Source organism: Mobula hypostoma, chromosome 2 (genome assembly GCF_963921235.1).
Source record: "Mobula hypostoma chromosome 2, sMobHyp1.1, whole genome shotgun sequence".
NCBI lineage: Eukaryota > Metazoa > Chordata > Chondrichthyes > Myliobatiformes > Myliobatidae > Mobula > Mobula hypostoma.
Window position 1 is genome coordinate 25,307,097 of NC_086098.1, and position 22,120 is coordinate 25,329,216.

At 44.1% G+C, this 22,120-nt stretch overlaps 1 protein-coding gene across 1 annotated transcript in view; it reads left to right on the forward strand.

Annotated features, from left to right (window-relative positions):
- Nucleotides 1-22,120, forward strand: part of rspo3 (R-spondin 3) — a 103,165-nt gene that overhangs the window by 22,964 nt on the left and 58,081 nt on the right. Inside the window, exons 3-4 of the mRNA XM_063070599.1 lie at nt 3,526-3,675; nt 11,715-11,912. Coding sequence (XP_062926669.1) covers nt 3,526-3,675; nt 11,715-11,912 — 348 coding nt within the window. The remainder of the gene's footprint in view (nt 1-3,525; nt 3,676-11,714; nt 11,913-22,120) is intronic.

Consider the following 22,120-nt stretch of genomic DNA (forward strand, 5'->3'; position numbering starts at 1 on the left):
AATCAATTAGAATATTAAAATCATGCCTTAATATAAAGTAGTGGTGTACCACGTATGATCCTGTACAATGTCTGGCCCATGGGATTCTTCCTTTTTCTTTCCATGGTGAGCCGTGTTCTCTATTACCTTAACCACATGATCACCACTTAACTGATGCATAATTTCCAAAGACAAAATAATCTCCAAATCTAATTCCTGTGGGAAAACTTACGACAGGGCTTTCCACTATCCTTGTCCCAGACATGCTTTGGCAGCTTGTTGGAGTATTTGTTGAGTGTCCAAACCTGGAAGCAAATTCAAAAACTACTGAAAAAGTAATCATACTTCTTCAACATTCTCAAAAAAAATCAATATTCTTAACATTATTGTTTTGCCAAAAATTAGATCATGAAAAACAATCGGAATTTAGTAGGTGGTTGAACTAGATAATGAAAAAACTGGACTGCATCTACAGCCATTCATCTCTACATGGAATTAGCACAGGTTCAGCACCAGATTTCACACTGGAATGGCTGGGAAACTGTAGGATGTTGTCTATCTGCTACTTGTCTCCATTTGGATCATAGCCTAAGAGTGGAACTTCTACTTCCATGTGTGAAGCAGTTTGAATTAGCAGTTCGGCCTTCCACACAGAAATAATGTGCAATTAATGTACACTCAGTGGCCACTTTATTAAGTACCCCGTTACAACTGCTCATTAATGTGCTCTAGTGCGCATGCGCCGGTCGTGCATGCAGCCTGGTACAGCCATTCCGATCTATTCTAACTTTCTTCTTCATACTTTTTAATTTACGTTATTTTTTGTATCTTTTTTCTCACGGTAACACGTCGAAGCTGCACCCTCTCTAACATGCTGGTAGAGAGAGTTTTATTTGGGTTTTCTTTAGCGCTGGAAATGGTTACATCCCGACACGCGAGACAGAAGCAAGGTCGCATTGTGTGTTCCACGGACCAGCAAATACCGGCCGGCTTAGCGAACAGAGCGGCGGACACCCCTGCTGAAATCCAGAGGAAAACACACAGAGGATGCAGAGGGCGATCACAAAACCGAGGAAAGAGGACCGGGTTGAGACAACAGAGACTTTTGGAGAAGAGGAGTTCGGTGGGTAATACCGTTCCGGCTGACTGGAAGTGGACCGAGAGCGGTAAGCGGCGTGAAGGAGTTGGGTGCTTACTGATCTGGTTAACAACAGATGGTGCAATCCGGGGTATATTACGATCGACGAACGTGTTTGCAGACTGGATATTGAACTTTTTACTGTTGGACTTCGGCCACATTCCACCGTGATACAACACTTGGCGGCACAGGAGGTCGTTCCTGCCTGTGGCCATCGAACGTGCAGCTCCTCCTGTGGAGGGTCAGACACCCTGAGCCAATAGACTGGTCCTGAACTTATTTTCCATCTGGCATAGTTTGCATTTTGTTGTTTGATTGTTGGTGGTTTTTTGTATTGCTATATTTACGCTCTATTCTTGGTTGGTGCGGCTGTAACGAAACCAAATTTCCCTCGGGATTAATAAAGTATATCTATCTATCTATCTAATTCAACTATCGAATCAGTCAATCATGTGGCAGCAATTCAATGCATAAAATCATGCAGACGTGGTCAAGAGATTCAGTTGTTGTTGAGACCGAATATCGGAATGGGGAAGAAATGAGATCCAAGTGACCTTGACCATGGAATGATTGTTAGTGCCAGATGGTGAGGTTTGAGTGTCTCAGAAGCTGCTGATCTCCTGAGATTTTCATGCATAGTCGTCTCTAGAGTATACAGTGAACACAGTAAACATCCAATGAGTGGCAGTTTTGTGGGCGACAATGCCTTGTTAATGAGAGAGGTCAGAGGAGAATAACCAGACTGGTTCAAGCTGACACGGGAAGGCGACAGTAACTCAAATAACCATGTGTTGCAATGGTAGTGTGCAGAAAAGCATCTTTGAATGCACGACATGTCAGACTTTGAAGTGGATGGGCTGCAGCAGCAGAAGACCATGAACATACAATCAGTGGCCACTTTATTAGGTACAGGAAGTACTTAATAAAGTGGCCAGAGTATATATCTAACTGCTGCATGAAGCAGAAGTATTTTAATTGAATGAAATCAGGCGAATTTTCTTGAGTTTACTTGCCCTGGGGTTTGGGATTTAATGTTTTTCTTCAAACGGGTTCCATGGTTTTCAATGTTTCATGGCTGTTTTTAGAGGAAGAAGAATCTCAGGGTTGTATAGTGTATGCATACTTTGATAATAAATGTACTTTGAATCTTTGAATCTGTACAGACTGACAGGGTAGTAAAAATAAAAACAAATGCTGAAAAGCTTATCAGATTAATTAGTATCCGTAGAGATAGGAACAGAGCTTGTGTTTCAGGCTGGGTCCTCTACATCGCTTGGTTTATGTTTGAATTAATTTCTATCCATTCCCTCATAATCCTGGCAAGATGTTGCAGCAGATTCCTAACAAAGGAACTTCATAATTTTTCTTTGAAAGTTTCATTCAATATACAAAGCTATTTACATTGTGGGTTTTTTGGTTCATCTATGAAACTTCTTTGTTTAAAGTGCTGTGTCAATTGTATATTTATGATCTGCAGGTTTGGTGAAACATTAGCCCAAAATGGTCTTTTAAAATGTATTGCTATGAATATGCCTCATGCCATAAGAGAGATAATTCATTAAAGCTTTTTCTTTATTTCTTCACTGAGTGTGGGCATTATCAGCAAGGCCAACCCTTTCATTATTTCTAATTTTCTTGAATCAAGTAGTTTGGTGGGCCATTTTTGAGCTAATTACATTACTCTGGTTGTGAAGTCAATATTTAGGCCAAATCAAATATCTTTCCAGTTGCATTCATAATAAGTTTCATGGCTACCAGTACTGATGTTACTTTTTCTTATTCCAGAAAATTGCCATTGTGTAATTCTAATATATTCCAGATCATTATTTAAAATTTCTGCAGTACTTCTAGCTACTGTAGGCCAAGTATAGCATCTCCGTAAAAATACCTATTGTAAAGCTCTGTCTTTATATTAATGCATGTCATGATGACTTTTCTAGGCTTACAATTTATGTTATATCGCCCAATCTAAAGTTATGCAGCAGTTAGTGCTGCTGGCTTACACCGCTGCCCATTCTAGTCACGACCGTATAGAAATTCTCCAGTTTTCTCCCACATCTTAAGATGTGCTAGTTGGTTAATTGGCCAGTGTAAATTGGTTCAGCACAATAACTAGAGTAATTGGCTCGTAAATCAATACATTTTGAATTGCTTACCAATTATAGTCGGTAAGCTGCTGAAGAATCAAAAGGGCAAAGAAGAAAGAATAAACATTAAAGCCATGAGGAGATAGAGAAAGGGGGAAGGAAATAAGACTGATGGGACTACTCCCCCTAGACTAGCATGGACTCCATGGGCCGAATGGCCTCAGCCTGCATTGTAATATATAGGTAAAATTTATTGGACTTGCATGAGATCATAACTGGAAACCTGGTGCTGTCTCTCATTTTTAAATGGTTGTTTTTCAGAATGTACAGCTGACCACTGTGATACCTGCTTCAACAAAAATTTCTGTACAAAATGCAAACCAGCATTCTACTTGCATAAAGGAAAATGTTTTGATATCTGCCCCGAAGGGTTTGCCCCAAATAATCAGACAATGGAATGCACCACCACTGGTAAGCAAACAGCTACTTAATATACAAAGAAAAAGAATAGCTGATGTACATAAGACATAGAACAATTACTTTCCCCAAGCAGTAAGGTTGATCAACAACACCACCCACTAACCCACCCTTCTACACCCCCCACCACCACCACCACTTTATCACTTCCTGTCTGTCACCTTATGTAGAGCCTAATGTCACTTTATGGACATACAGTCAATCTATGTATATAAGCTATCTTATGTATCCAACCTCACTCCTTCGGAACGCTCTGCTCTCCACTCCCTCCGCACTAATCCTAACATTATTATTAAACCCGCTGATAAAGGGGGTGCTGTTGTAGTCTGGCGTACTGACCTCTACCTTGCCGAGGCACAGCGACAACTCGCGGATACCTCCTCTTATTTACCCCTCGATCGTGACCCCACTAAGGAGCACCAGGCCATTGTCTCCCACACTATCAACGACTTTATCCGCTCAGGGGATCTCCCATCCACTGCTACCAACCTTATAGTTCCCACACCCCGCACTTCCCGTTTCTACCTCCTACCCAAGATCCACAAACCTGCCTGTCCTGGCCGACCTATTGTCTCAGCTTGCTCCTGCCCCACCGAACTCGTTTCTGCATACCTCGACACTGTTTTATCACCCCTTGTTCAATCCCTTCCGACCTATGTTCGTGACACTTCTCACGCTCTTAAACTTTTCGATGATTTTAAGTTCCCTGGCCCCCACCGCTTTATTTTCACCTTGGATGTCCAGTCCCTATATACTTCCATCCCCCATCAGGAAGGTCTCAAAGCTCTACGCTTCTTTTTGGATTCCAGACCTAATCAGTTCCCCTCTACCACCACTCTGCTCCGTCTAGCAGAATTAGTCCTTACTCTTAATAATTTCTCCTTTTGCTCCTCCCATTTCCTCCAAACTAAAGGTGTAGCTATGGGCACCCGTATGGGTCCTAGCTATGCCTGCCTTTTTGTTGGGTTTGTGGAACAATCTATGTTCCGTGCCTATTCTGGTATCTGTCCCCCACTTTTCCTTCGCTACATCAACGACTGCATTGGCGCTGCTTCCTGCACGCATGCAGAACTCGTTGACTTTACTAACTTCTCCAACTTTCACCCTGCCCTCAAGTTTACCTGGTCCATTTCCGACACCTCCCTCCCCTTTCTAGATCTTTCTGTCTCTGTCTCTGTCTCTGGAGACAGCTTATCCACTGATGTCTACTATAAGCCTACTGACTCTCACAACTATCTGGACTATTCCTCTTCTCACCCTGTCTCTTGCAAAAACGCCATCCCCTTCTCGCAATTCCTCCGTCTCCGCCGCATCTGCTCTCAGGATGAGGCGTTTCATTCTAGGACGAGGGAGATGTCTTCATTTTTTAAAGAAAGGGGCTTCCCTTCCTCCACTATCAACTCTGCTCTTAAACGCATCTCCCCCATTTCACGTACATCTGCTTTCACTCCATCCTCCCACCACCCCACTAGGAATAGGGTTCCCCTGGTCCTCACCTACCACCCCACCAGCCTCCGGGTCCAACATATTATTCTCCGTAACTTCCGCCACCTCCAACGGGATCCCACCACTAAGCATATCTTTCCCTCCCCCCTCTCTCTGCATTCCGCAGGGATCGCTCCCTACACAACTCCCTTGTCCATTCGTCCCCCCCATCCCTCCCCACTGATCTCCCTCCTGGCACTTATCCGTGTAAGCGGAACAAGTGCTACACATGCCCTTACACTTCCTCCCTTACCACCATTCAGGGCCCCAAACAGTCCTTCCAGGTGAGGCATCACTTCACCTGTGAGTCGACTGGGGTGATATACTGCGTCCGGTGCTCCCGATGTGGCCTTTTATATATTGGTGAGACCCGACGCAGACTGGGAGACCGCTTTGCTGAACATCTACGCTCTGTCCGCCAGAGAAAGCAGGATCTCCCAGTGGCCACACATTTTAATTCCACATCCCATTCCCATTCTGACATGTCTATCCACGGCCTCCTCTACTGTAAAGATGAAGCCACACTCAGGTTGGAGGAACAACACCTTATATTCCGTATGGGTAGCCTCCAACCTGATGGCATGAATATTGACTTCTCTAACTTCCGCTAGGCCCCACCTCCCCCTCGTACCCCATCTGTTACTCTTTTTAATGCACACATTCTTTCTCTCACTCTCCTTTTTCTCCCTCTGTCCCTCTGAATATACCTCTTGCCCATCCTCTGGGTCACCCCCCCCCCGTCTTTCTTCCCGGACCTCCTGTCCCATGATCCTCTCGTATCCCCTTTTGCCTATCACCTGTCCAGCTCTCGGCTCTATCCCTCCCCCTCCTGTCTTCTCCTATCATTTTGCATCTCCCCCTCCCCCTCCAGCTTTCAAATCCCTTACTCACTCTTCCTTCAGTTAGTCCTGACGAAGGGTCTCGGCCTGAAACGTCGACTGCGCTTCTTCCTATAGATGCTGCCTGGCCTGCTGCGTTCACCAGCAACTTTGATGTATGTTGCTTGAATTTCCAGCATCTGCAGAATTCCTGTTGTTTATGTATTTACATTTATCGTTCTTTTTTATTATTGTCTTCTTTATCTTATTGGGGTTTTTTTTTGTGCTGGATCCAGGGTAGCAATTATTTTGTCCTCCTTTACATTGTGTACTGGAAGTAACATTAAGCAATCTTAAATCTTCAAAAGGTGGATGTTGGTTTCCCCTTTTACCATCCAAGTGATAAAGTGAAAAATGGCATTTATACAATCAAACGCTGTTAATCAGTTTACAGCAGAGCAGAAAGAAAATATCATAGTTATTGAATCATCAAACACTGACATCCCTAAATGAAGCTATTTCATCCTCTGGGTTTTCACTACCCAACTCATTCTATCTTTCAGCACTAGTACTGTAGCCTTGCAGATCATTGGCCTTCAAGTCCACATTTAATTTCTGTTTAAAAGCAATATGTTCTGCAGCCAGTGATTCCAGACCCCTTTAACCATTTAGGTGAAATCTATTTTTCTCAACTCCCCTTTAGTCCATAACACCATAAGACAGGCGGAATTAGGCCATTCGGCCCATTGAGTCTGCTCTGCCATTCCATCATGTCTGATTTATTATCCCTCACAACCCCATTCTCCTTCCTTCTCCTCATAATCAAGAAACTATCAATCTCCGCCTTATATATACCAAATGACTTGGCCTGTACAGCCATCTGTGGCAATGAATTCCACAAATTCATCACCCTCTGGTTAAAGAACTTTTTCCTCATCTCTGTTCTAAATGGACATCCCTCAGTTCTGATTCTGTGCCTTCCGGTCCTAGGCTGTCCCACTATAAGAAGCATCTTTTCCACATCCACTTTATCCAGACCCTTCAATATAAGATTTGCTCCTCATTGTGAGTACAGGCCCAAAGCTATCAAATGCTCCTCATATGGATTGGGTGTTGTATATTGATTCAACCACAAGCTGCTCTAAAAAGGCACTCCACAAATTCCCTCTCTTTGGACAAGCACCAACCAGATTTTCCCAATCTATAGTATATTGAAATCCCCCATGATTATCACAACATTTCCCTTTTTACATGCATTTTCTATCTCCTGTTGTAATTTGTAGCCTACATCCTGTCTACTCTTTGGAGGCCGATATATACCTCCCAACAGGATCTTTTTACCTTTGCAGTTTTTTAACTCTACCCACAAGAATTCTACATCTTCTAATCCTATATTAGCTCTTTCCAAGAATTGGCTTTCAATTTTACCAATAGAGCCACCCCACCCCCTCTGCCTACCTGTCTGTCCTTTCAATACAATGTGTATTGTTATGCTCCCAACTATGAACTTCTTTCAGGCATGACTCAGAGATACCCACAATGTCATGCCTGTGAAACCTTAACTGCACCACTAGATCATTTACCTTATTCTGTATAGTGTGTGCATTAAATATAACACTTTTCGTTCTGTATTCATCAACCTTTTTGATTTTGATGCCTTGTTACACTTTAACTCATTCCACTGACTGAAATTTTGCCCTATCACTGCCTCACTGCATATAGCTGTACACCAACTGCCCCACCCTTAGCCCTATCTCTCCGGCTCCCAACCCTCCGCCAAATTAGCTTAAACCCTCCCCAACAGCTCTGGCAAACCCGACCACAAGGATATTGGTCCCCCTCAGGTTCAGATGAAACCCATCATTTTTGTACAGGTCATACCTTCCCCAGAAGAGAACCCAATGATCCAGAATTCTGAAACCCTGTCCCCTGCTTCCCAGCCATGCACTCATCTGCCAGATTGTGCTATTCTTATCTCACTGGCGCATGGCTCAGTTAGAAATCCAGAAATTACTACCCTGAAGGTCCTGCTTTCCAGCTCACTGCCTAATGCCCTATATTCTCTCCTCAGGACCTCCTTCCTTTTCCTACTGTCTACGTACCACGACTTCTGACAATTCACCCTTCCCTTTTAGAATAGAGAGGACCTGATCCAAGACATCCCTGACCCTGACACCTGGAAAGGAACATACCATCCAGGTGTCAATTCCACACTCACAAGAGTTTGCTGCTTTCTACTCCTCTAAATATGGAATCCCCAATCACTACTGCACTCCTCTTCGCCCCACTTCCCTTCTGAGTCACTTAGCCAGACTCAGTGCCAAGGACCTTATTGCTGGGGCTTCCCCTTGGTAAGAACCCCCCACCCCCCCTCCACAAAGTGGTATATTTATTCAGGGGAACGGTCAAAGGGTACTCTGTATTGCTGCCTATTCCCAATCCCACTCCTGGCAGTCACCGAGGTACCTGTCTCCTGCAACTTGGGGGTGATTCCCTCCCTGGAGCTCCTATCTTATCACCTCATTTTCCTGTATAAGCTAAAGGTCATCCACCTGCAGCTCTAGTTCCTTAAAATGTTCTCTTGGGGAGCTGCAGCTCAGTGCACTTTGTGCAGATATACAGTAGTTATCAGAAAGATGGGAGGTCTCCCAGAGTTCTCACATCTCACACAAGGAACATACCACTAACTCTGAGCCTTTCTTAGTGCCCTAGGTATGTACTGATGGAGACAAAAAAAACTTAATAGCTGTTTACTTAGAATCTCTGCCTGTGCTTGCCCAAACCTGTTGAGCCAGACCTCTTTAACAAAGTTCAGAGTTCAAAATATTGAAGTAAATTTATCAGAGGTAATTAGAAGTCTCCCAGATTTCCAACATCTTACACAAGAAACATACCACTACCTCTGGATCAATTCTCAGTGCACTAGCTATATACGAAAGAAAAAAAAACTAGAAACTAGAAACTTTCTTATTTACTATTCTTACTTAAAACCTTTGCCTGTGCTTGCCCAAACCTGTTGAACCAAAGCCAGACCACTCTAACACTGGCCCACTCATACAATGGCCATTCCAGCAATGGCCGCTCCATTTACACCTCCTTTCTTTTTATTGGCCTTGCACTGACTTCAGCCTGTCTTCTAGTGCATTCCTTTAAATCCATCCTGTCTGGCTTTTGACCCTCCTAGTGAGGGATTATGTCAATCTAACTTATTCTTTTTTGAACACCCCATAGTTTTATGCACTTCAATTGTGTCCCCTTGCCTGTCAATCATCTTTACTTTTTTCATGCTTCATATATGGCCCTGCAAAGCCTTACTCAAATTTGTGTAAGCTACATCAAGTGCCTTTATCAGCCCTCCTTGTGACCTCGCCAAATAACTTAAAATAGTTAGTCAGACACAATCTTCTGTTAATGTTCTAAACAAAGGTTAATGCTGTCCTTCAAAATTGATTCTTTTAGCTTACCCAGCAATGGACTTAAATTAACTGGCCTGTTTTTAAAAATATGACACTGGTACCTTTCCATTTCCCTGGCAGTACTCCTGTAGACAGGGGTAATTGAAAAATTGTAGCCAGATCCTTTGAGGTGGCTTCCTTTGCTTCTGTTTACAGCCTGGGACGTATACCATCCAGTCGGGACAATTTATTCATTTTCCTCTTGTACTAAGGTAGACAGTTTTAGCTGTGAACATCGTACTGAACTGTGTGGTGAGATGAGGCCGCCATTGGTCAGAGTTGACCATGGATATGCATCTTAACAGTCTAGATATACAAGCCTGGGCAGTACAATATGGAGAGCAAACTGTTGCCCATGTAGCAAGCTCCCTGTCTCCACACACCTGATGAACCCAAAGGAACAGCAGAGACTGATGCAGTTCGGTACCAGCAGCACTGCAGGAGTATCCAGTCAGCATTGAACTCAATGTAGGACTGCCTTAGGGACTCCAGCTCCAGATTTTTCCCTTGGGATTTGCTCCCTGCCGCCTGAGTGAGTATAGCTGCAAGGCAGCAGAGGTTTGTGATCAGAGTTTTCCTTCTCTTAGAACAGCTGCCAACCACAGCCAATAAGCCCCATCTACCCAAAGCGACTGGTTTTAAGGTACCAGTAACCTGCCTCTGCACCTTCTCCTGTCAGTAGAAACGGTAGTAGCTAAGCCACACACGAAGGCCAGGAACTGGACTTGGTTGTCAGAGGCTATTTCAGGCACACGTCATTAGGAGCTTTTAATGGTAGTGGGAGCTTGTCCCCATTACCACCCCCGGCTATAACAACCTTAAGGAACCACAGAACTATACAGGCTGAAAATACATAATCCTTGGTTGGCTGCATTTATCTCATTGTGCATTGGTAACTGTGGCATTATTATTAAAGTCAATGTAGTACTACAGATTGTACTACACGTGTGAGATGTGGGTAATTGTCTCAGACACTTCACTTGCCACCTTGTCTGGTGGGGAGACAGATGACATGGGAGCTGTGTAGCCTTGGTTGTCTGTCTGTCTGTATCTTGTTTTACGGCGGTTGGCATCCAGCTCAATGGTGCATTACCGCCACCCTCTGCTCCAGAATGTGCACTAGACATACATTCTAAATCCCTTCACCCAATCGCACACACACACACACACATATATACAAACCTACACTTCACCCTCCCGTCTTTGACCATCATAGTATCCTATTCCTGTTTATTCGTCATATTCTATAAAAAAAACCCTGTACCCAGCCTTGGTTGTGGCAAGGACTAGGCCTTAAGCCTTCACATGGCTTCTGAGCTGGGCTGGGGTGTGGCCTCTCCCATTGGTGCTGCGGCCTCCCCTGTTTGCGCGGTGGAATGACAGGCTGGACTGCGTGCGTCTGTACACTGCTGGGGGACTGTACCACCAATTGCCAGACATTGTCACTCAGAGACTTGGACTATATATATGTTTTTTTCTTTGCTCGCTATTTTGATTATGTTACTCGCTGTTTTTGAATGTTTGCTTGCTATTTTGATTGTTTTGCACCTTGGCCCCGGAGGAACACTGTCTCATTCAGTAGTATCTATTTATGGCTTGAATGACATTTAAACTTGATTTCATTTGATTTGATTTGAATTTCTACTCCTTGTCATCGTTCAATGACCCATTGTAAAAGAAAAACTCTGATGTGCAATATCAGCAATAGATTTTAGCTGAATAATCTATTCAATACCGTGCCTTACATTCTGGTAGAGGCATTGTGTCCATACAGTGAAACGACACAGAAAAGAGGCCACCTCCATAGCACCTATCAAATATCCATTCCCACTCATCCTACTCTCATCCCGTTTTATTCTCAAAACATTCCCATCCATTGTACGTAAAGCTGCCAACCCAGTATCGATGAGCAGGTTTAGCAATCCAAGGAAGTTGAGGGAGGGGAGGATGTTGGTGGTAAAGTAAATTTGACTGAGAAAGAATAAACAAATAGGATATGGAACAACTGGGGAGGCACAGTAGCATAGTGGTTAGCACAACGCTTTACAGTACCAGCGACCCAGGTTCAATTCCTGACCTTGCCTGTAAGGAGTTTACACATTGTGAGTTTCTTCTGGTTTCCTCACACACTTTAAAGACGTACCGGTAGGGAGGTTAATTGGTCATTGTAAATTGTCCCATGATTAGCCTAGGGTTAAATCGGGGGTTGCTGGGCGGGAAGGGCTCGAGGGGCCTATTTCACGCCGTATCTCGATGATTGGTTATATGTTCACAGTGCATTGTGAAGTAAGTGAGTGGAACGCTTGGGGTCCCTGTACAAAGCGAGGGAAGACGTGTGGTTTCCGCAAAGGCACTGAGACAAGGAGTCGGGACATCCTGCAGGAACCCTCAGCACACGGCAACCTTTGTCCAAAGACCACCGAGAGAAGGAAGTGTACGGTGCAGAAAAAGCGTTGTCCTCCAGGACAAAAAGGTAAGACTATTTTTGTGAGTCCATCATCACTGTAACTAACTCCATAATTTTAAAATATTACAACCATGTATGCCTCAAGTAACTGAATATACCATTCATCACTACCAGTGATTATTACCAGAATAATTATTATCAAGACTGCATGCTGTGTTAATTGTTAGTCAGTCAGGAAAGTAGCTATTTACTTTTTCATGTGTATATCTAGTAAACTATTACTCTTACAATATTCTTTTGCTGATGAAAGACCACAGAATCTCAGGCTTATAGTAAACATACGTCAAATGATATGCAAAGTAGGAATCCTGTTGAAGTGGCCTCAGCAACATCTGAAGTGACTGTAAAAAGATGAAGTAACCAACAAGTTACTAACTTTGAACAATCAATAACACATGGTATAATTATTCAGTATGCAAGCCCTTCTGTGAAACCAGACAATTAGCATCATGTCTCTCTGAATAATCATAAACACTTTGTTGTCTGTGTTCGGATAATCCAAAATCGTTCGGCTGCATTAGAGTGTTGTGAAAAAAAAAGGCCAGGAATAGCTTTGAAAAGAATTGTGAGGTTCCTGGCAATAGCAGCCAAGAAGCATGTTTTGTGATCCGCCGCACCAGAATACAGGAAAGCAGAATGCAGTCGTCAGCCTTGAATCTGAGGGACATTTAAAGAAGAACACTGATGCTTCCCTGTTACATGCAGTTTTAATTCAAAAGAATTGCACCCGGGGTTCATATAACGGAATTGCAGCCACGGTTCGGTCAACAGAATTGCATCCAGGGTTCTTTTATAGTACACCCCTGAAGATTCTGCAGACTCGCTCTCCCTAATTGTTCAATGGGCTTTTCCTCTAAGCAGCCTGCCATCGATGTTTGTGGCCAGCCCTATGGTCCTTTGACAATCAAGTCACCATTTACATGTTGCCTTTGAACTTGAGCTACTCACATAGGACAGTCTGTCACTGATCCCAGATTCAGACTGTCTTCCTCTCTAAGCTAACTGCTATATTTCTTTGGAAATGTCATGGTTGACTCTACAGGCTATCCCAGTAATCTGCCACATCATGAAAACCACTAGAGACAGAACTCCTGGACTGCGGATTTGACTGGCAAAATAGTTCAAAATTAATATAGGTTTTTTATTACCAACATTCATTTGAAAAAAATCAGCAAGCATATTCACTTTTCGGGAGATAATAAACATAAGCTTTAAGTATGGTTGTTAAAACATAACATACCCACTAAATAATGGCTGTCTCTGGTTGAGAGGTAGATCTTGACCTTCCTTGGCCACCAATTATCATCCTTCAGTCAGGACTGAGGAAAGAATGGGGACAACTGATGCTGAGGGCTTGAAAGGTGGGGAAGAAGAGTACTGTTTCATTCACTCTTAGACCACACTGATCCAGGTTACACAGCTGCCCTCTACCAATGGGGTGAGCTAACTTTCCTGGACCTCTGCAGGCAATTCAGCCATTGGTAATGGGCAGCTGTGACCATCCCCATTTCCCCCATTCTCGGACTTCAGCACTATCCTTACAGTAGTTCCCCATGACATATGTCTCTCCTCTCTCTCTCTTTCTCTCTCTTCCTCCCTCTCCCTCACCCCCACTCTCTCTGTCTCTCCCCCTCTTCTTCTCTTCCCCTCTCTCTCTCCACTCCCTTCATTCTCTCCCCTTCTCTCTCCCACTCCCCCTCCCCTTCTCCCCTGCTGTCCTCTCTCTCCCCTCTCCTTTTCAGACCAGCAGCCAGTAAAAATGAATATTACTGTGTGTGTGTGTGTGTGTGTGTGTGTGTGAGAGAGAGAGAGAGAGAGAGAGTCAGAGTATGACAAAAAGGCAATATATTTGAAAAGAAAATTGGTGGATTTCTGTCTGTGTACTAACGTGTGCAAGGCAGTGAGTCAGTGTGAGAATCGTGTGAAAGAGAGTCAGAGAGAGAGAGTCATTAATGTGAGAGAGAAAGAGAGAGAGAGAGACCATGTCAATGCGGGAGAGAGAGACCACGTCAGTGTGGGAGAGAGAGACAACGTCAATGTGAGAGAGAGAGGCCATGTCAGTGTGGGAAAGCGAGATCATGTCAATGTGGTGGTGGGGGGGGGGGAGAGAGAGTGTCAGTGCGTGGAGGTTGATAAGCGTGCATGAGTGCATGCAAGTGTGATGTGTGTGCAATGAGTCAAGTATTTTGAGAAAGTCAAGAGTGTGTGTGCAAGAGAGTAAGTCCGTGTACAAAGGAATCAGTGTGTAAGGGAATCAGTGTATGTGCAAGGTAACTGTTGTACAAGAGGGAGTCAGTGCATGTGAGGGGGTCAATATATGTGAGAGGAAATCGGTGTGTGTGTGTGCAAGGGTCAGTGCTTGTGGGTGTGTGTTGGTTTACTGAGACTCGGCACTGATGGCCCAATACCGTGCATTGGATCCTTCGTACCAGGTGGTGATGTAACCAGTCAGAATGCTGTTCCCAGCATATCTGTAGAAATTTGCTGGAGTCTTGGGTGACATATCAGATCTCGTCAAACTCCTAATGAATTGAAGACACTGCCATATCTGTGATTCACAACTTGCTCCACTCTCATGGCAGCTTCCCTTTGAGAGAGAGCAGCCTGTATCCTTTCCACCCTCAACACAACCTGTGCTTCCATCGCACGGGTGGCAGGAATCAAATCCCTGTTTGTCCATACAGCCTCTTATCCTAGTAAGTCTGTGTCTGATAGCTGAAAGACTTCTCTATCCCTTGCAAGCCCATCTAACCATTGTTTATCAAGTGCAATGGAGTCCTGGACTAAAACATATTGAAAGTTGCTTCCTTCAGACCACAAAACACAGGAGCAGAATTAGGCCATTCAGCCCATTGGTCTGCTCCACCAATCCATCATGACTGATTTATTATCCGTCTCAACCCCATTCTCCTGCCTTGCTCCTGTAACCTTTGATGCCCTGATTAATCAAGAACATTTCAACCTCCCCCTTAAATATACCCAATGATTTGGCCTGCAAAGCAGTCTGTGGCAATGAATTCCACATACACACCACCCACTGGGTAAAGAAATTTTTCCGCATCTCTGTTCTAAAGGCAGTGAGGTAGTGTTCAGGGGTTCAAAGTCCATTTAGAAATCAGATGGCAGAGGGGAAGAAGCTGTTCCTGAACTGCTGAATGTGTGTCTTCAGGCTTCTGTACCTCGTTCCTGATGGTAACAGTGAGAAGAGGACGTGTCCTGGGTAGTGGGGTCCTTAATGATGGACGCTGCCTTCCTGAGGCACCGCAACTTGAAAATGTCTTGGACACTACGGAGCCTAGTGCCCATGATGGAGATGACTAACTTTACAAGTTTCTGCAACTTACTTCCTGTGCAGTACCCTCCCATACCAGCCGGTGATGCAGCCAGTCAGAAAGCTCTCCACAGTATATCAAACTCCTAATGAAATATAGCCACTGTCTTGCCTTCTTTATAACCGCATCAATATGTTGCGACCAGGTTAGGTCTTCGGAGATATTGATACACAGGCACCTGAGATTGCTCACTTTCTCCATTTCTGACCCCTTGATGAGAATTGGCTCGTGATCCCTCATCTTACCCTTCCTGAAGTCCACAATCAGCTCTTTGGTCTTACTAATGTTAAGTACAAGGTTGTTGCTGTGACACCACTCAACTAGCTGGTATATCTCGCTCCTGTACGCCCTCTTGTCACCACCTGAGATTCTGCCAACAATGGTTGTATCATCAGCAAATTTATAGATGGCACTTGAGCTGTTCCTAGCCACACAGTCATGGGCATGGAGAGAGTAGAGCAGTGGGCTAAGCACACACTCCTGTGGTGCCTCAGTGTTGACTGTCAGCGAGGAGGAGATGTTGTTACCAATCTACACAGATTGTGGTCTTCCAGTTAGGAAGTTGAGGATCCAGTTGCAGAGGGAGGTACAGAGGCCCAGGTTCTGTAGCTTTTCAATCAGGACCCTGAGGATGATGGTGTTAAACGCTGAGCTATATAGTCAATGAACACAATCAACATAGATGTTTGTATAGTCCAGATGTTCTAAGGCTGTGCATAGAGCCATTTGGATCATGTCTGCGATTGACCTATTGTCACAATAGGCAAATTGCAGTGGGTCCAGGTCCTTACTGAGACTGTTGATTCAATCTATGACAAACCTCTCAAAGCACTTCATCACCGTAGATATGAGTGCTAATGGACGATAGTTATTAAGGCAGCTCACGCTACTCTTCTTGGACACTGTGATAGAATTGTTTCCCTTTTGAAGCAGGTGGAAACTTCCAACCACAGCAATGAGAGATTGAAAATGTCTTTGAATACCCCCCATCATTTGGTTGGCAGAAGTTTTCAGGGCCTTACCAGGCACTCCATTGGGACCTGCCACCTTGCGAGGGTTCACCGTCCTGAAAGACAGCCTGATGTTGGTGTCCGAGAAAAAGCTCACAGGGTTACCAGGTGCTGCAGGGATCCTCATAGCTGTAGTTTTATTCTCCCTTTCAAAGCAAGCATGAAAGGTGTTGAGCTTATCTGCTAGTGAAGCATTGCTGCCATTCATAATGTTGGGTTTTGCTTTGTAGGAAGTAATGGCCTGCAAACCCTGCCAGAGTTGACGTGCATCTGACATCACCTCTAAACTCTCTCAGAATTGTTTCTTAGTCATAGTCATACTTTATTGATCCCGGTTTTCATTACAGTTGCACCATAAATAATTAAGTAGTAATGAAACCATAAATAGTTAACTCTTAGCTCTTGAAATAGCCCTCTGCAACTCTACCTGGTTCCCTTGTACAGACCTGGGTCACCAGACTTAAATGCCACAGTTCTAGCCCCCAGCAGACTACAAACCTCCTGGTTCATCCATGGCTTTTGGATGGGAACGTACAGCAAATTTTCGTAGGTGCTCACTTATCCACACAGATTTTAATGACGTCAGTGACAAATGGAGCATATTCATTCAAACGAAGATGAATCCCTGAATATGGTCCAATCCACCAATTCAAAGCAGTCCTATAAGCGTTCCTGTGCTTCCCTTGTCCATCCCTTCTTGTCCTCACTACTGTTGCCACAGTCTTCAGTTTCTGCCTGTGCTCAGGGAGTAGAAGTACAACCAGGTGATCGCAGGTGATCAGGCTTTCCAAAGTGAGGGTGTAGAATAGCACGGTAGCCATTCTTCATCTCCGTCTAACAGTAGTCCAGTGTGTTGTTCCCTCTGGTGCTGCAAGTTATTTGTTGATAACCTAGTGACTTTATCAAGCTGACCTGGTTAAAATCCCCCAAAATGGTGGAGGAATTGAGGCTGTGACCCTGAACTGAATAGTTGTGTCTGATGTAATAACGTGTAAAAGTCATACCATATGTACACAGTCATACATTCCCCCATTCATTCAGCAAGCCAGTCACCATATTCCCAATGACCTTAGAGGTTCTGTGAACAAAAGTCCCATCCAGAGGCCACCATGTGCCTTACAAGGCGTTGAGAAAATTCTGAGAAGTAAACAAGAACTAGCACAACTGCATTTTTTTTTTGGCAGTTCCACTGGTTCCTTCAATAGTTCACACAAAAAATCTTAGAGCTTTCTAAGAAATTTAGCAAATGTTCGTTGGCATTCATTTTCTCCCGTGGAGCACTGAAGAATTGTTGCACTATTGGGAATATTACACACGCAGTACTAAAGCAGGGTCATGTCTACAGTCTCTACTTCAAATAAATCTCGTCACACTGTTTCAAAGCAGACAGGGGAGTCCAACTTGGTGAACACTTCTCAGTCAACAGTACCGTCACATTCTTAAATGAAAGAGTGAATGGGCAGAAGTTGTGGTCCATATAGGTACCAATGACGTGGGTAGGGACAAGTGATGAGCTTCTGCATAGAGAGTTCAGGGAGTTGATGCTAAATTGTGATCTCAGGATTGCTACTAATCCCACGTGCTCGTGAGGCTAGAACTGTATAGTTTAATACATGGCTGAGGAGTTGGTGTAGGAGGGAGGGCATAAAATTTTTGGATCATTGGGCTCTCTTCTAGGGAAGGTGGGACCTGTACAGATTGGATGGTTTGCACCTGAACTGGAGGGGGTCTAATATCCTAGTGGGGAGGTTTGATAATGCTGCACAGTGTTGGTTTAAACTAGAATTAAGGGGATTAGAACCAGAGTGTCAGAACAGTTAGTAGAGAGGTTGTGGAGGCAGATGTTGATATGACCTCAGACAGAGTTAGGAATCAAAAGTTTGAGCATGGTGCGACAAACTTGAAAAGGGTGAATACAGGTGTTGTATCTGAATGCGCGCAGTATACAGAATAAGGTAGATGAACTTGCAGCGCTGTTTGCAGATTAGTAGGTATGATGTAGGCAGGCATCACTGAATCATGGCTGAGAGGTAATAGCTGGGAGCTTCATGTCCAAGAATACACATTGTATTGAAAGAATAGGCAGGAAGGCAGAGGGGGCAGCGTTGCTCTGTTGATAAAAAATGAAATCAAATCATTAGAAGCAGATGTCATCATGTCAGAAGGTGTTGAATCTCTGTGGATAGAGCTAAGGAACTGCAAGGGTAAAACGACCCTGATGGGAGTTGTATACTGACCCCCAAACAGTAGTAAGGATGTGGCCTACAGATTACAATGGGAGATAGAAAATGTATGCCAAAAGAGCAATGTTACAATAGTCATGGGGGACGTCAATATGCAGATAGATTGGGAAAATCAGGTTGGTGCTGGATTACAGGAGGGGGAATTTCTAAAGTGCCGATGAGATGGCTTTTTAGGGCAGCTTGTGGTTGAGCCCACGAGAGGATCAACTATTTTCAATTGGGTGTTGTGCAATGAACTGAAATTGACCAGAGAGCTTAAGGGAAAAGATCCCTTAGGGGTAAATGATCACAATGTGATTGAATTCACCCTGAAACTCGAGAAGGAGAAGCTAAAGTCAGATGTATCAGTATTACAGTGGAGTAAAGGGAATTACAGAGGCATGAGAGAGGAGTTGGCCAGAATTGATTGGAAAAGAGCACTGACAGGAATGATGGCAGAGCAGCAATAGATGGAATTTCTGGAAGCAATTTGGAAGGCACAGGATATATATATCCCAAAGAGGAAGAATATTCTAAAGGAAAGATAACACAGCCATGGCTAACAAGGGAAGTCAAAGCCAACATAAGAGCCAAAGAGAGGGCATATAACAGAGCAAAGATTAGTGGGAAGTTGGAGGATTGTGAAACCTTTAAAAACACACTGGGAAATTTGATCTTACAGTCTTTGGTCTAGGTTCTTAAAATGTTGGCTATTCTTTTCACACCATAGATGCTGCTTGGACAGATGAGTTCCTCCAGTAGCTTGCTTTTTGCTTAAAATTAACCTGCCATTCTTAAATGTATAGTGTGTGCTATATTCTGCCATCGTAGTTAACCTACCAAAATGAACCATCTCACATTTACCTGGGTTGAACACCATCTGCCACTTCTCAGCCCAATTTTGTATCCTATTGATGTCCCGCTGTATCCTCTGACAGCCCTCCACACTATCCACAACACCGCCAATCTTTGTGTCATCAGCAAATTTACTACCCCATCCCGTCACATCCTCATCCTAGCCATTTATAAAAATCACGAAGAGAAGAAGGGGTCCCAGAACAGATCCCTGATGCACACCACTGGACACCAACCTCCACAAAGAATATGACCCGTCTACACCACTCTTGCCTACTGTATGCAAGCCAGTTCTGCATCCACAAAACAAGATCCCCTTAGATCCCATGCCTCCTTACTTTCTCAATAAGCCTTGCATGGGGTACCTTATCAAATGCCTTGCTGAAATCCATATACACTACATCTACTGCTCTACCTTCATCAATGTGCTTAGTCACATCCTCAAAAAATTCAATCAGGCTGGTAAGGCACGACCTGCCTTTGACAAAGCCATGCTGACTATTCCTAATCATATTATTCCTCTCCAAATGTTCATAAATCTTGCCTCTCAAGATCTTTTCCATCAACTTACCAACAACTGAAGTAAGACTCACTGGTCTATAACTTCCTGGGCTATTTCTACTCCCTTTCTTAAATGAGGGAACAACATCTGCAACCCTCCAATCCTCTGGAACGTCTCCCATCCCAATTGATATGCAAAGATCATTGCCAGAGGCTCAGCAATCTCCTCCCTCACTTCCCACAGTAGCCTGGGGTACATCTCGTCCGGTCCCGGTGACTTATCCAACTTGATGCTTTCCAAAAGCTCCAGCACATTCTCTTTCTTCATGTCCATAAGCTGAAGCTTTTTAGTTCACTGTAAGTCATCCCTACAATTGCCAAGGTCCTTTTCTGTAGTGAATACTGAAGCAAAGTATTCATTAAGTACCTCTGCTATCTTCTCCAGTTCCATACATTTTTTCCACTGTCACACTTGATTGGTCCTATTCTCTCACATCTTATCCTTTTGCTCTTCACATACTTGTAGAATGCCTTGGGGTTTTCCTTCATCTGTTCAGCAAGGCCTTCTCCTGACCCTTTCTGGCTCTCCTAATTTCATTCTTAAAGCTCTATAATTTTCTAGATCTTTATCATTACCTACTTTTTTGAACCTTTTGTAAGCTTTTCTTCTTGACTAGACTAGATTTTCAACTGCTTTGGTACACCACAATTCCAGTATCCTACCATGTTTCCCGTCTCATTGGAACGTACCTATGCAGAACACCACGCATATATCCCCTGAACATTTGCCACATTTCTGCCGTACATTTCCCTGAGAATATCTGCTCCCAATTTATGCTTCCAAGTTCCTGCCTGATAGCTTTATACCTTCCCTTACTCCAATTAAACGTTTTCCTAACTTGTCTGCTCCCATCCCTCTCCAACTCTATGGTAAAGGAGATAGAATTGTGATCACTATCTCCAAAATGCTCTCCACTGAGAGACCTAACACCTGACCAGGTTCATTTCCCAATACCAGATCAAGTACAGCCACTCCTCTTGTAGGCTTCTCTACAAAGTTTGTATGTACTGTGTCAGAAAACCTTCCTGAACACACCTAGCAAACTCCACCCCTTCTAAACCCTTTGCTCTTGGGAGATACCAATCAATATTGGGGAAATTAAAATCTCCCATCATGACAACCCTGTTATCATTACATCTTTTCAGAACCTGTCTCCCTATCTGCTCCTCGATGTCCCTGTTACTATTCGGTGGTCGTAAAAAACACCCAGTAGAGTTATTGACCCCTTCCTATTCCTAACTTCCACCCACAGAGTCTCCATAGACAATCCCTCCATGACTTCCTCCTTTTCTGCAGCCATGACACTACCTCTGATCAGCAGTGCCACACCCCCACCTGTTTTGCCTCCCTCCCTGTCCTTTCTGAAACATCTAAAGACTGACACTCGAAGTAACCATTCCTGCCCCTGAGCCATCCAAGTCTCTGTAATGGCCACAACATCTTAGCTCCAAGTGCTGATCCATGCTTTAAACTCATCCGCTTTATTGATGATACTCCTTGCATTAAAATAGGCACATCTCAAAGAATCAGTCTGAGCGCATCCCTTCTCTATCACCTGCCTATCCTCCCTCTCACACTGTCTACAAGCTTTCTCTATTTGTGAGCCAACCACCTCTTTCTCCATCTCTTCAGTTCAGTTCCCACCCCCCACCCCCCGTAATTCTTGTTTAAACTCTCCATAATAGCCTTAGCGAACCTCCCTACCAAGATATTGATCCCCCGGGATTCAAGTGCAACCCATCCTTTTTGTACAGGTCACACCTGCCCCAACAGAGGTCTCAACGATCCAGAAATCCGAATCCCTACCCCCTGCTCCAATCTTTCCGCCACACATTTATCCTCTAGCTCACTCTCAGTGCGCATACGCTGGTCGTGCATGCAGCCCGTTACAGCCGCTCCGATTAGCTTTCTTACTTTTTTAACTTACGTTATTTGTTGTATTTTTTTTTCCACGGTAACACGTTGAAGCTGCACCCTCTCTAACATGCTGGTGAAGAGAGTTTTATTTGGGTTTTTAGCGCTGGAAATAGTTATATTCGGACACGTCACATTAGTGGGGAAGCAGTTTGGTCGCATTGCTTATTCCAGGGACCAGCTGATTGTGCTTACGCCGGCCGGTTTAGCGAACAGAGCGGCGGACACCCTGGCTGAAATCTGGAGGAAAACACACAGAGGATGCAGTGGGGGATCAAAAAGGTGAGGGAAGAGGACCGGGTCGAGACAACTGAGACTT